The sequence below is a fragment of the Eptatretus burgeri genome, chromosome 1 (assembly GCF_056783735.1).
Source record: "Eptatretus burgeri isolate ZD-2024b chromosome 1, Ebu_testis_v1, whole genome shotgun sequence".
Taxonomy (NCBI): Eukaryota; Metazoa; Chordata; class Myxini; order Myxiniformes; family Myxinidae; genus Eptatretus; species Eptatretus burgeri.
Genome location: NC_140961.1, coordinates 35,627,216 through 35,642,831, shown reverse-complemented (window position 1 = coordinate 35,642,831; position 15,616 = coordinate 35,627,216). Strand labels below are relative to the sequence as shown.

The 15,616-nt window shown below is 42.3% G+C and overlaps 1 protein-coding gene across 1 annotated transcript in view; it reads right to left on the bottom strand.

The window, feature by feature from the left end:
* Nucleotides 1-78: 78 nt before the first annotated feature.
* LOC147034225 (uncharacterized) overlaps nucleotides 79-15,616 on the bottom strand; it is a 65,386-nt gene continuing 49,848 nt past the window's right edge. The window contains exons 9-14 of the mRNA XM_085878824.1: nucleotides 8,665-8,812; nucleotides 8,018-8,122; nucleotides 7,639-7,671; nucleotides 6,649-6,715; nucleotides 1,903-2,071; nucleotides 79-1,373 (exon numbers count right to left, since the gene is read on the bottom strand). Of these exons, the coding sequence (XP_085734950.1) occupies nucleotides 974-1,373; nucleotides 1,903-2,071; nucleotides 6,649-6,715; nucleotides 7,639-7,671; nucleotides 8,018-8,122; nucleotides 8,665-8,812 (922 nt within the window). The 3' untranslated portion in view covers nucleotides 79-973. The remainder of the gene's footprint in view (nucleotides 1,374-1,902; nucleotides 2,072-6,648; nucleotides 6,716-7,638; nucleotides 7,672-8,017; nucleotides 8,123-8,664; nucleotides 8,813-15,616) is intronic.

Sequence of the window (15,616 nt, the reverse complement as noted above, 5' to 3'; positions counted from 1 at the left end):
TCACTGACTGCATCGTTTAAAACGTCGTCTGCATACTGACCAGTCGATCCCGCGAAGGAAAGGACAACCAAAGTGCAATCGGCTTTGCAGGGTGCATTGCTTTTATTCGCTCAACAATTATCCCGATGCTCGCTTTGAACATTAGGAGAGCGAGAAAAGGTTGTATGGGAGAGATAAGGTGGGGTTTAACTGGCCAAAACGCACACCACACGCACAAACGTTCACATTTTGAACAAAAACACAAAATGTACATTGTACAACAAAATCGCATCATATTTATATCAGCAGCTATTAACTCCCATTTGGTGCTCGACACTGTTACATTTTCATCGTTTCTGTAAACGTGTTAGAGGTACCGCAGGGTGAGTGGCTCCTCCAGTAGAGGAGCTTGGAAGGCAAAGCGTGGTGCGAGTTTGTAAAAGCAAGTTCAGTAGTAACCTCCTTGGAGACGGCAGCATGTGTTTCCGTGAAGGCTTTCGTGCAAATATCGAATAAATTAAGGAAACATGTTTGCGCATTTTTGCGACAGGTTATAAGCATAGTGTTGCGTTTGTTTGATGCACTGGACGAACCACGCTTTCTGCTTCACTCGGTCATTTCAGCTAACTTGTGTACAACTTCAGCAGAAGGTGAAGAATGGCGCTTGCGAAAATTTTTTGCCTTTTTGCTGCCATTATGCATAAACGATTACCAGTACTATCCCATTTTTTGAAGCATGCTGGAGATCTTACTTTCTGTGAAATGGTTTGTTTGTTTCGTTAGAGTACCAGGAGCATAGCTGCACCAAGCATAATACTCCTAAACAGTTGAGCCTGAGGTCCACATGAAGAACTCGGCACAATACGACAGTCAAGCCTTGGTGTTTTAGGAAAGCAGGAGAAGTGGATTTCGAGGTTGTTAGGGGGGTTGGAGGATAGGAGACAGGACAGAGACCTGAATCAAAGCCATGTGGAAGGAACTAGAGCATTTTCAGCTACAAGTGCAAGTCTTGTACACCACTCCGAACCCCAACCACATTACTGTTACTTACATCCTCAAGACCCATGGTGTTTGCAGTACAAGCAATAACCACAGAATTTGATTTACCACCACCATTTTCACTGACAACCACAGTTTTATCACCAGCCACAACTGTCGGAGGATGAAGGCAACTCATTGGTAGTGGCAGCACAGGTACCAGACTCTCAGTCAGGTGTACCAGCTTTTCAATGACAACAGTCCCTGTTGGAGAACCTGGACCCAGACCAGAGGCTTGGAAACAGTTACTGGAAGAATTGATCGAGTTCAGTCCAGGAGCCATAGGTTGTGTGTAGGCATTCTCCCGAAGTGGGGAAAAGCTGGAAGATGATAACCCTTCATCTTTGGAGATTGGGCTGTAGAAGAGAAAAATTATTGAGTATTTGAGAGATTGATAATAAAACCCTACTAAGAATCTGAAAGATAGGTCCCCTGCTGATCAAACTCAGCAACATAACAATATGGTATAAGGGGCCCTCGATGCATTCAACTGCATTAAAGGGAGGTTGGCAGTCAGAAATCAAAATATTTTGTCTTCATCCACTCCAACCCTCGTCAGAAAGAGCTGGAGTACCAGCTGAAACGTTTTGATCACCGCTTGCTTCCCCATTATTGCCACAAACACTTCCTCTGTTATCTGACTATCACATGAGATCAGGAAGAATAAATTTTCTGCACTCTGGAATGAGCACAGACTGATGATGGGCAACATGATATGCATATGATGCTCAAAACGGTTTTCCTGGTATTCCAGCTGTTTCTTCTGAGGTTGAGTAATGTTTGGAGGCAACATATTCAATGCGAGCATTGGTAGAAATGCAGATTGCCAATGCGAAGGCCGTATGGCACATAAAGGGAAGTAACTATGGAGTTTTAGCCTCTTACCTCACATCCATGGACTGCACATCATCGGTCTCCTCATCACTTGCAGCCCTTTCACTTCCATCTTCCTCACCAACGATCTCACCATCTCCCTTATCTTGTTCCTTTGTATCCACGTCTGCTCCTACAGGTCTTTCTTCTTGGCTCATTACTTCACCATTTGTGATTTCACCTGATGAATAAATGTGATAAATTATGTTGTTATTATGACAATTTGTTATACTGGTAATTGCTTCACATTTTGAGCACAATAAGATAAAACTATCACACTTTAGGAAAAATGATTTTGACAAAAGACTGGAAGACAAAAGACAGGAGTATCTGGTAGTATCAGAGATTGCAGACCCTCGCCAGAATTTGTTTTGTGTGGCGTTTGTACATTGATGTGTTCCGTAATTAATAAAAGACACAACTGCCACTTAAAACTGCTGGCAGTGATGACCGGGTACCAAGACATCCCGCTTTGATTGGACACCTGACCTTGACCAATTACCCTTTTTTTATTGCTAATCAATTGAATTTAGAATGGGATTAAAATTAATTAATTCAAATCACATGGAAGACAAAATAGGTACAGTGATGCATTGGAGTCATCAGAAAGAACCTGAACAAGCAAAAAGCAAAGATGAAGTCACCAGGAGGAACCTGGAAAGGATTCACATTTCAGCTGCTACTCCTCTACCCTCAAACCCATTCAGGCACAGCCAAGTGAGTCTTCTTCAAAAATATATATGTATATCAAAAAAAAGAAATAGGACACAGATCAAAAAATAAATAATCCTGGATGCCAGATCATGCGTCCGATCAAGTTGAAATTTAAAACATGTATTCCCCATCAACACTAGATCATAGTTGTGAAGTTTCACGTCGATTGATTAAGCGGTTCCAGAGAAAACATTATTTAATATTTTATTCAAGCCAATATGGCTGCCAAACCATGTGACCTATCAATTATTCCTCAACAAACTTGTACACCTTAGGCTTGGGGAATATTTGTATGAAGTTTACCCTCGATCTATCCAGCCATTCGAGAAGATTCTTTATTGGTTTTAGGGTAAATCCAATATGGCTGACAAACCATGTGACCTATGATGTCATATGTGTGACCATTTTGTTCCTCGTGGATAGGCGGTCATACATATAAAGTTTCGCCTTGATTTGTTGAGCCACTTCTGAGAAGAAGATTTTTGAAGGAAAAAAAAAAAAGACTGCCAAATCACGTGACTGATGACGTCAATTTTTTTTCTCTGTGGACCATTTTATCCCGAGATGACCCTCAAAATTTTTCAAGCTGATCAGATGTAGCTACATGTGCATTTATGACATCATAACGCCGAAGGCACCTATATCAATATGCCTGGTGTTGGCTTAATGGTTAGGGTGGTGGGCTTTGGATCCTTGGGTCCTGAGTTCAAATCCCACTCAACTGTTGAATTAATACCAGGTGGGGTTAACTTGGCCTGTCATCTTTCCGAGGTTGGCAAAATGAGTGCCAGCTTGCTGGTATACTGTGTTGGAGTGGCGAACCGTCCAAGATTGTGCCCAATAGCCAAGGAGACTGCTGAAGCAGCACCAATGCTCTGCACAGAGTATGGTCTCAATCTCCTCTCCTAACCAAATCGCAAAACATTAAAAAAGCACACACGATTGCTGAAATGTTGGTTAAGCCATGTGCACTTGAGATGATTAACATTATGTGTAGGAAAGAAGTCAAGGAGCACAGCAAAAGTGATTCTTCAATTGGACAAATCAACAGATGTCTCCAACATGTCTCAGCTGATTGTGTTTATGTGCTTTGTCCATGATAAGGGCATCAACGAAGAATTCCTCATGTGCGAGCAGTAGGTTGAAACAACGATGGCAATCCATGTGAACAAAAAAAATTAGATGCATTTTTCCAAACCAATAACGTGTCTTGGAATATTGTTGGCTCTCTGTGTACAGATGGAGCTCCGGAGATGTTGGGAAAGGCATCAAGATTCACTGCCCTCGTAAAAATGGTTGCTCCTCGTGTCATCTCTTCTCACTGTGCCCTTCATCGTCATGCCTTTGCAGTGAAAACCCCTCTCGCTCGTCTAAAGGTAGTCTTGCACATTGCTATGAAGAGATGGGAGCACAATACACAGTGCTTCTCTTTCATACCAAGGTGTGCTGCCTTTCATGAGGGCTCATTCTCAGTCATGTCTTTGAGCTCCAGACCAAAATGAAGATTTTTCTCAGGGAGAAGGCACCGATTGAATCACACCTCCATGAACACTTCACAGATTGTTGCTTCATTCTCACGCTGGCTTATGTATTTGCTTTGCTCAATCAGCTCAACATTTCCATGCAGGGAGCAGGTGTTACCATCGTTGAGGCACGAGAGAAGATAAAGGCTTTCTGAGTGAAACTTGAGTTGCTGCAGAGAAGAGTTGACAGGGGGATTTCTTGGAACTTTTCCTTCCCTGGATGAACTCCTCGTGCAAGGCAAGGAACGGATTCCAGAAGTCGTTCTCGCAGATATTGAAACACACTTGGAGTCTCTGAAGAACAATTTTGATGACTATTTTGATATTGACACATTGCCAGCAGAGCCTTGGGTCAGGAACTCTTTCACCATCCCTCTGCTTGATATTGACAATGACGATATGGCAAAATATGAGCTGATTGAGCTGAGAAACAACCAAAAACGTCGAGTCCAATTTGAGGCAGTTGAGTTACCCGAATTTTGGTGTGGTTTAATGGAGGGTTACCAAGTTCTGAAAAAGAGAGGTCTCTATGTTTGGGTCCCATTTGTGACAATCTATTTGTGTAAATCAGGCTTCTCGACTCTGGCAACAATGAAAACCAAGTTCAGGAATTTCTTGGACGTCAAATATGATGTGTTGTGCTGTCAAAGACTGTTCCAGAAATTCAGGATCTCTCAGGCAAATTACAAGAGCAGTACTCCCACTGAATTGGCAATTTTAGAATCGTGATACCATCCCGTTGTTTGTTTGTTCATTATTTCAATAAGGAAACTATTGAGAATTTGAAGAGAAATATCTTGATTAACATGAGCAACCAATAAATCCTGTAGTTTTGTTCATATTTTCTTCGTAATAGGCATTATGCTTTGAGCTTGATTGTATTTGCGCATGATTGTATTTTGATTTTTTAAAGCAAAATAGTTAATGCAATTTTTCATTTTTGAGCAACCTTTTGTGAATTCTTATTGTATCTATTTGGTTGCCTTTTAATAAGTTTTTAAGTACCTTAAAATGAGGGATGTAATTATTACAATTAAATCAGGCTAAACTATTAAAGTTCACGACTGTGTTGAGTTTTGGAAGGCCGATGTTACTGGGGGTATATCGCTGTGCAGGCTGCTGTGAAGGGGTACATGATCCCAAAAACGGTTGGGAACCACTGCTCTAGTGTATTTTGCAGCATAGTTCATGAATCGCATTATTTTGTAAAATACTGACAGAAACACATTAACTGCTGATCTGCACGTGGGACCTCACCACTTGTACAAGTTTTTTTTTTCATTCCTCCATCTCTTAAAAATCCCCAAATGATTGCAGCAGTTTACTTTACTAATGAAAATCCAAGACTACCTGTACATCCAATTGATAAACAGATAGGAGATAAAACATGGGCAGGGCATGAAAGACGGAACGATGACCAATATGGAGGCTCAAGGTCACACAAGCCTGTGCGATCCGAGCTGTTCCATATGTGAGTATATTGGAGTCAAAAGGAAATAAAATCTGCTGTGTAATAAAGTTAACTCGAGAGTTCATCAAACAACTTTTACCCCACACAGTGTTCAAGCGTATAATTCAATTTAAATAAAATTATTATTTTAAAGGGTGTATTAAAAAAAAAATTCCAGAAGTTTACCGTTGTTGATGCACATGACCAATGACATCATTTTTTTTTCACCCAATACAATTTATCCGGAGATGACCCTCAAACAAATCACACATTGCCCATGGGGGAGGACTTGACGTGTGCCAAGTTTCAATTTTTTCCATGGAGCGGTTTTGGAGATGCAAAGGTCCAAAGTTTTTCTTTTTTTTCCAACATGGTGACCACACCACGTGACCTTTGACATAATTATCATGAAAACATTCCACAGGGTAGTCACAACTATGGTGAAAATTTTGTGTCAACTGGATAAGCGGGTGCAGAGAAAACAGAGAAAATTAGCACGGACAGACTAACAACAGAAAAAAACAATGCCTCTGGTGACTGTCAGTGGAGGAATAAAAAATTAATTTCAGAAGTTTACCACTGTTGATGCAGTTTCTTTTACACCACCATATTTAACACACTAAATTCGTTGTTTGTGTCTGTTGTTTGTGTCCTTTATGATGTCCCTAAAAACAGTAAGTTTCCTGTTTGGAATGATTTTCAATTTTGTTTGACTGCCAGGCAGTCAGGCAGAGTTAAAAACATTATCTCACTACTCTGTGCATGTGTGATCAGGACAAATTCAGAGCCAAAGTACTGTTAAACTAAAGGTTCACTTTCTGATTCATGTTCAAAATATAACATTCAATTGAAATGAATTGTCTCTCGATCATAAACTGGCATTTGTCGATGGACAGACAGACAGAAGTGAACCTATTGCTTAACCCTGCTTTTCACTTATCACGTGCAGGGTAATTAACCTGCGATTGTGAATGGTCTGGATTTAGGTCAATTTAGGAACATCCTCAACTCTTTTTGCCAAAAATAGTCTGATGCTCGTTAATCAAGTTGTTAAACTACATTTGAACTCACCTTTTTTGCTGGTCACAGTATCTTCCTTGGGTTCTTCTGGAGTTAGATCTTTACGATCCACCGAGGGCTGTAAACAAAGACCGAGGTCATTTTGGCACAGAGTGCGAGAGGGCTGCCATTTAAGATTTTTTACCTTTTGAGGTCAAACAAGTGAAATTTAAAGTCTAAAACAAGTGAAATTACCCAGACAGTAAAGAAACACAGTCAATCTTGGCCCAACATGTTTAAGCAACAAACTCTCTACTTAATTTAGTACCATGCTTGCCTCTGACCTCCACAGTTCTCTATTTGATTAATGCTTGAGTCAAATCGATTAAAAACTGCCTTTTCCCCCTTTTCTTTAAAGACAGGATCTAAGGCACATAAGTGGAGCAACCACACACGCATGGGCACTCAGACGAACATACAAGACAACATTGGGGATAGTCCATTACTTCCGGAGGCACTCTGAGTACCTGCAACATCACAACAATGGTGTCGTTTTCACTACACAATTTCCTCCTCCCCATCGATGCCAACCTATAGGGATTCTCCATGCTCTTAATCGTTGAAATGTTGAACATCAAGCAGAGGAGCAGCATTTACCATTTAAAAAATATTTGGTGTGACTCAGCCAGAGTTTGAACCACCCACCTCCCAGACTCGAAGCGGATGCTCTAACCATAACACCATCAAGTCTGGTACAACCTTGGTGGTGATGCCATCAAAATGTGCCAAATGTATAGATTAAATTAGTAAACAGGTGATGAGATGTAGCAATAGCATGCCAATTGTCCTCTCTATGTACTTTCCTTAGTTTATATTTTGTGAAGGTCCATTGAACTCCTCCATTTCCTTTTTCCCCATAGCACCTATATGTGCTAAAGTACCACTGACAACAGTGCATCAGTTTATATTCCTGAAGACTGCAAATCCTCCATTTCTAACCCATGGTATTTAAAAATAACAAAGCATTGTGGACAAACACACAGCCTTCACAAGGACATGTACCTTCCGTGTTCTTTTCATAATTTCCTCCAGTCTCTGTGGATGAAATGGAACAAGAGTTTATTGCACTGTACTACAACTGCAAACATATTCTGGATGTATGTCAAGACTGTGAAGAGATGTGGCCAGGCATTGAGATGCCACTAATGCCATTTTAATTGGGTCAGGAGTTGTGTGGCTCAGGAAAAGAGCACCACAAGTTTAGCCATGGCTTGTAAAATGGAATGTCAAAAGCTTTCAAAAGGCATCAAGTAAATGGAAAAGCAAAGTGCAGGATGCAAAAAGAGAATGAGAATAAACAGCTATTGCAAGTGGGTAGCTCAAGAGAAAGGTCATAACCAAACAGGTAGTGGGACATAGTCCACAGTGGATCATGGCAGACCTTTTTCCTCTCGAAGCGTTCCTGTTCTTCCTTCAAGAAAAGTCGTTCACGCTCCTCTCGCTGTCGTTCAGCCTCCTCCTGAGCCCGGGCTTCAGCCTCTTCCCGCTGATATAATTGAATATAGTTAGTGTTGAACCAATTTCATTTCTGTCCAGATAAGAGTATTTTAGGGGGCCAATGCCTCTGTTAGTATTTTAGTACCTTCCAAGTTGCCCTGAAGGCATAACAATTAGTCAGATTGATACTCGCTGAAGCGATGCATGCAGAATACTCACTCCATTAAGGCCATTAATTTGGCAGTTAGGTGAATAACAGACAATCAAATAGTGACAGGTAATTGTCCTGAAATTATCTTGGTTTCCAGGAGATTAGAACCCAAATGCTTAGCGCTGCGTCCCTCAGTCAGATTTAACCCATAAACTCTGGGATGCCAGTCCAGTGTCCTCGGCAAGCTGCCACTTTACCCCCCAAAAAGTTGAGACTGTTGTTGGTCAATTTAAGTTTATCGTTTTATACAATTATATAGATACCAAGCTGGACCTCAACTCACTTTACCACATTCAAGTGTTGCAAGAAACTATTTCTGAAGTGAAAAGTTTCACGACAGTCATGACATGTTTGTCTACACGCCATCTTGCTACACTTACCAGCCTCTGCTGCTCAAACAAAGCTGCCTCCTCCTGGCGCCGCCTTAAGGCTCGTTCTTCTGCTGCACGTGCCTCTTGCACCCTCGCCTCCTCTGCACGTCTTGCCCTCTCCTCGGCTGCACGTAGAAAGGCTTCCTCTAGAGCACGCCTGTGCGAGACCAGGTCAAACTCACAGTTAACTGGAAGGGCACATACCTCCGCCACGCAATGCATGATCCAGTAGAACATATCGGGCCCCATAAATATTGAGATATCATGCTATAGAGTACGTATATCGTTTTTGGCCCTATCTCTAAATTGTGAAGAATAACTTTGCCTCTTAAAAAATTCTCCGATCCGGATTCGGATATTAAACAAAATCAAATCAATTCGTCCATGTCACACACCCAATCTGTCCACCGAGTTTCATTTGAATCCGTCCATAACTTTTTGAGATCTTGTAGTGTATATCTGTAATAGCCCAATCTCTCAATGGTGAATGATAACTTTGGCAGTTCAAAGATGGCAAAACGTTTCATCAGGAATGATTCAATATCAAATTTTTACTCCCCCCCCCCACCAATTTTGACCCCTGTGACCCCAAGTTCCCACCCTTGGATCATGAACTGGTGGTCAAATACAAAAACATTGTTTCATATTTCATGCATCCCAAATGTTAATTGCACATATAAAGTTTAATTTTAAAACGAGAACGGCACTCGGTGGAGCACATACCCCCGCCACGTAATGCCTGATCCAAGAGAACATATCAGGCCCAATCAATACATTTTTGAAATATCAGGCTATGTATCGTTTTTGCTCCCAATCTCTCAATGGTGAAGAATCACTTTAAAAATTAAACAATTCTCGCATCCGGATCAGGATCCGGATCTTCAACAGATTCAAATCAGTTTGTCCTTGTCACACACCCAACCTATCAACCAAATTTCATCCAAATATGTCCACAATTTTTTGAGATATCCTGCACACAAACAGACAAACAAACAAATAGACAGATGGGGTGAAAACATAACCTCCTTCCACCTTCGGTGGTGGAGGTAATAACACTGAACAACAAAAATTTTTTACTGGAGATGTGTAAAGTGATTTAGACTAATTTGGGTACGCTGATTTCAAAAATCATAACCGTTTTGCTGTATCACGTCAGGATTTTCAGTAACAGAAATATTCCCATTGCCTAGAAGTCAAGATTTCAATGAAATTTACAAAAATTCATTTATTCATTTATTTCATCATGAATGCTTCAAAATTATAGAAATTACAGAAAAACTCCACTAGAGTGTAATTAAAAATGCTTTAGGCATTTGGCTTTGCGTTTGTGCTGCTCTGTGTCAGTTTCACGATGCAGGAACCAGCAGAAATCGCCCATCATGTTCGGGTTGTGCCGCCCTTGGTAACGCGTCTCCATGAGTGAAATCTCTTGGTGGAATCGCTCGCCGTGCTCGTCCGAGACTGCTCCCAAGTTGTCAGCGAAGAAGTTCAGGTGCTGGTGTAGGAAATGGATTTTCAGGGACATCCTGGAGCCAAGTTTCCTGAAGGACTCCAGCAGCTGCTGCACTATTTCTTCATAGTTGTCCGCGCGCTCGTTCCCCAAGAAGTTGTCCGTCACAGCTTTGAAGCTCCTCAACGCTGCCAGCTCTTTGGGGTTTAGAGTTGTCGGAAAAGTTTCGTCCTTCATAATCTGTCAGATTTGCGGTCCAACAAAGACACCAGCCTTGATCTTGGCCTCCGACAAGGTGTTGCCAAACTTTTCCTTGAGGTATAAAAACCCACGCCCATTCAGATCCATTTCCCGTACAAAACTTTTCATCAAGCCGAGCTTTATGTGGAGTGGTGGGAGGAAAACCTTGGCTGGGTCGACAAGGGCGACATGCTTCACGTTGTGTCGACCAGGTACATGCTCTTTTCGCTCTTCCCAATCTTTCTTCGTCCAGTGATTCTTGTCGTCTCTGCTATCCCAGAGACAAAGGAAGCACATGTATTCCGTGTAGCCTGACTGCAGCCCTAACAACAGCGCCACCACTTTCAAGTCTCCGCAGATGTGCCAGTTGAAGTCATTGTACTTGATGGAATCAAGCAGCTGCCGCATAGTCTCATAGGTCTCTGTCATGCCGAACGCGTGAGCCAGTGGGACTGATGGTTTCTCGTTGCCATTGTGGAGCAAAACAGCCTTCAAGCTGTTCTTCCCTGAGTCGATGAAGAGGCGCCAGTCTGCAGGATCGTGATCACACCCAAGTTCTTTCAACAGACCGTTGATGTCACTGCAGAATGTCATCGTGTCTTCCATCTCAAAGAACTCAGCCATGTCTCTGTGACGTGCTCTGAACAAGGATATCTTGGTGTTAGGTTCAAGTAGATTCCACTGCTGCAGCCTTGATCCAAGCAGCTCTGCCTTCGCCTTTGACAGCGAGAGATCTCTTACAAGATCATTTAAGTCTCCCTGGTTCAGAAGGTGTGATTCTTGTGAGTGTCGGGTTCAAAAGGTTCATCATCACCATCCTCTTCACCACTGCTTACAGCTATGTTCTGATCAGCTGGAGGTGTTGGAACGGGGTTCTCGTCATCATGAGGCACAGGTTTACGAGCAGAGACGCAGTCAGCGTACTTGATGTGACCTTTATTCTTCTTGTTGAAGCCGGCGATGCTTGTGCAGCAGAAATAACAATCATCATGATGATTCTGCGGCTCACGCCATATCATGGGCACCGCAAATGGCATGCTCGCGCGCTTGCCCACCAACCACTGAGTCAAGGTTGTGTGACAGCTTGTGCAGCAGATGTGTGGTGCCCAGCTCTGTTCTTGGCCCCTCACCTTACACCCGAAGTAGTGAAAGTAGGCGGCCTTCATTTTCACTGCTGTAGATATACTTCGCTGTTAATCTTTTTTGGTATACCGACCACAGACATAACAGAAGTTGTCAGGATGATTGGTACAGGAACGCCTACTCATCTTTATCTGAAAGAAAGAAATATAACACAAGTTAACAACAATTGTACGAAATAGACATGTTAAAGACATATGTAAATTTCATTGAAATCCTGACTTCTAGGCAATGGGAATATTTCTGTTCCTGAAAATCCTGACGTGATACAGCAAAACGGTTATGATTTTTGAAATCAGCATACTCAAATTAGTCTTAATCACTTTACACATCTCCAGTAAAAAAAAAAATTTGAAATTTGTTGTTCAGTGTAATCTGTCGCATCCCAAACACGTTCCATTTTATGGCCTTTTACAAAATATATCAAATAATGTAGGCATTGTTCGTGCCTTCATAGTAACTGAAGATGTATACAAAGAAACATGCATGTGTGTTTGTAAGTTATTCTTTCACAGCCAAACTGTAGCAGCTAGAAGCTCCCAATTTTGTGGGTAGGTACTTTATAATCTGGGCAAAGTTTGAAGGTATTCCCGCTCGCGCATGACACACACACACACACACACACACACACACACACACACACACACACACACACACACACACACACACACACACACACACACACACGGAAATTTGCCGTCTGTATGGTTGCGCAGGTCTGAAAAAACAATTTGCAAATGTGCTGAGGGTATGCAGGTTCAGGTGATGGGCACAACCCCCCCCCCCCCACCCCACAATGAGGGTAGAAAGCCAACTTGTGATTTCTACCTGTATGGCTCAGACACCAGATTTTGCATATATGCTGGGGGTACCTAGGATCACTTAGTGGTCGCAACCCCCCCCCCCCACAAGGAAATTCTCCGTGTGTGTGTGTGTGTGTGTGTGTGTGTGTGTGTGTGTGTGTGTGTGTGTGTGTGTGTGTGTGTGTACATCCAAAAGTCATTAAAAAAGAAGAAAAAACAAACCGCTGGGCCAATCTCCACCAAATGTTGCATACATGTTGGGGGTTGACAGGGTCATGTCATGGGCACAAGCCCCTCCTTCTCACGCAAGGCAATTATCTGTATGTATGTGTTTGTTAATCTGGAAATCAAGAAACTAACCTCAAGCAAGGAAATGAGGTCATTTGGCCCATCATTGCCGTAGTGTACTCTTGGGTTAATTTTTGCTACAGCTTTAAACATCAATCTTCTTGATGGTTTACTGAAGTCTAAATAATCATATCTTGATCGGATGAAATGACCTAGCTTGGGTGAGCTACTTAGCACTGCATGGGAGAAAACTACGTAGGGGTTCTGGCATGTGTTGTGCATTGAAAACGTTGAAATCTGATAAATATTTTCAAGTGTTGTTTAGTTTGTGTGTTTGTATGTTATTCTTTCATGGCCGAACCATAGCATGTAGAGTCCTCAAATTTTGGGTGAAGGTACTTCAGAATCGAGGCAAGGTTTTAAGCTACTATATGATGGCCTTGACTTCTGGCATGAGGCCACCAAAGCCTGTTATAAAGTATATATTGGGATTTGGGGTCAGTCAAAGCCAGGCAGTGCTGGACCCCTCCCCCCCACCACCAGGTAGCTCACCTCGTATGTATGTATGTATATGTATATATATATATATATATATATATATATATATATATATATATATATATATATATATATATATATATATATCTCATGGGATTATTCATTGTTTGAAAAAGGCAAAGCCAACCAAGAATTCATACTAAGCCATACTCTTCCGATTTTGCATCAAACAGGAAAGGGCAGACTTAGCGTCAGGCGACATTTCTTTGTGGTCTATGAACAAGCTCAAATGAATGAGCTTGAGGAAGTTTGTGGAGCACAAACAAAAATGTCGTCTTTGTGTAAGTCTGCTCTTTCCTTTTTGATTCATAATCAGTGGAGTATGGTTAATGAGGTTCGTTCATTGGCTGTGCCATTTAACCCCCACCCCACACACATCCAGATTGACTCTGAAACATAGAAAATAAAAAGCAACACCGAATGGAAATGCCTCCAGTGATAAATGATAAAGAAAAAATAAATAAATGTAAAACAGCTTGCAAAAATGCCAAACTTTAAAAGCACAGGCTTGGATGTAAATCTAAACTTCTGGCTAAAGCAACTCGATGCTCTCCACAATCAACGCTTGAGCATTCAACTAATTTATCCTGAAGGACAAGGTAGTGGATAAGTGGTTTACAATGGCTGACAGGATGGCATAGAGATATGTACACTCACCTCTAAGCTGTCGGACTTGGGTTCGAATCCAGACCCAGCTATAAACGGTCATCACGGTGTTTCTCAGACAGGGCGATTCATCAGTGTCTGTGCCATCCCTCAGATGGACATTAAACTGGCGTCCCATCTCCCAGAATTTGTTGGTGGATGTTAAACATCCCATTGTGTCCATCGCAATGAGTAGGCGAGCTATCGCTGGCACCAAAGCCAAATTCCAAACTCCTGCCCTAATCATCAACTGCACAACTGGATAAACCACAAAAAAGCATTTCACAGTGTCCCATATTCATGATTGATAAAATGCATACAAGTACACAAAATCAATCAGCAAATAACACTGAACAACAAAAATTTTTTACTGGAGATGTGTAAAGTGATTTAGACTAATTTGGGTACGCTGATTTCAAAAATCATAACCGTTTTGCTGTATCACGTCAGGATTTTCAGTAACAGAAATATTCCCATTGCCTAGAAGTCAGGATTTCAATGAAATTTACAAAAATTCATTTATTCATTTATTTCATCATGAATGCTTCAAAATTATAGAAATTACAGAAAAACTCCACTAGAATGTAATTAAAAATGCTTTAGGCATTTGGCTTTGCGTTTGTGCTGCTCTGTGTCAGTTTCACGATGCAGGAACCAGCAGAAATCGCCCATCATGTTCGGGTTGTGCCGCCCTTGATAACGCGTCTCCATGAGTGAAATCTCTTGGTGGAATCGCTCGCCGTGCTCGTCCGAGACTGCTCCCAAGTTGTCAGGGAAGAAGTTCAGGTGCTGGTGTAGGAAATGGATTTTCAGGGACATCCTGGAGCCAAGTTTCCTGAAGGACTCCAGCAGCTGCTGCACTATTTCTTCATTGTTGTCCGCGCGCTCGTTCCCCAAGAAGTTGTCCGTCACAGCTTTGAAGCTCCTCCACGCTGCCAGCTCTTTGGGGTTTAGAGTTATCGGAAAAGTTTCGTCCTTCATAATCTGTCGGATTTGCGGTCCAACAAAGACACCAGCCTTGATCTTGGCCTCCGACAAGGTGTTGCCAAACTTTTCCTTGAGGTATAAAAACCCACGCCCATTCAGATCCATTGCCCGTACAAAACTTTTCATCAAGCCGAGCTTTATGTGGAGTGGTGGAAGGAAAACCTTGGCTGGGTCGACAAGGGCGACATGCTTCACGTTGTGTCGACCAGGTACATGCTCTTTTCGCTCTTCCCAATCTTTCTTCGTCCAGTGATTCTTGTCGTCTCTGCTATCCCAGAGACAAAGGAAGCACATGTATTTCGTGTAGCCTGACTGCAGCCCTAACAACAGCGCCACCACTTTCAAGTCTCCGCAGATGTGCCAGTTGAAGTCATTGTACTTGATGGAATCAAGCAGCTGCCGCATAGTCTCATAGGTCTCTGTCATGCCGAACGCGTGAGCCAGTGGGACTGATGGTTTCTCGTTGCCATTGTGGAGCAAAACAGCCTTCAAGCTGTTCTTCCCCGAGTCGATGAAGAGGCGCCAGTCTGCAGGATCGTGATCACACCCAAGTTCTTTCAACAGACCGTTGATGTCACTGCAGAATGTCATCGTGTCTTCCATCTCAAAGAACTCAGCCATGTCTCTGTGACGTGCTCTGAACAAGGATATCTTGGTGTTAGGTTCAAGTAGATTCCACTGCTGCAGCCTTGATCCAAGCAGCTCTGCCTTCGCCTTTGACAGCGAGAGATCTCTTACAAGATCATTTAAGTCTCCCTGGTTCAGAAGGTGTGATTCTTGAGTGTCGGGTTCAAAAGGTTCATCATCACCATCCTCTTCACCACTGCTTACAGCTATGTTCTGATCAGCT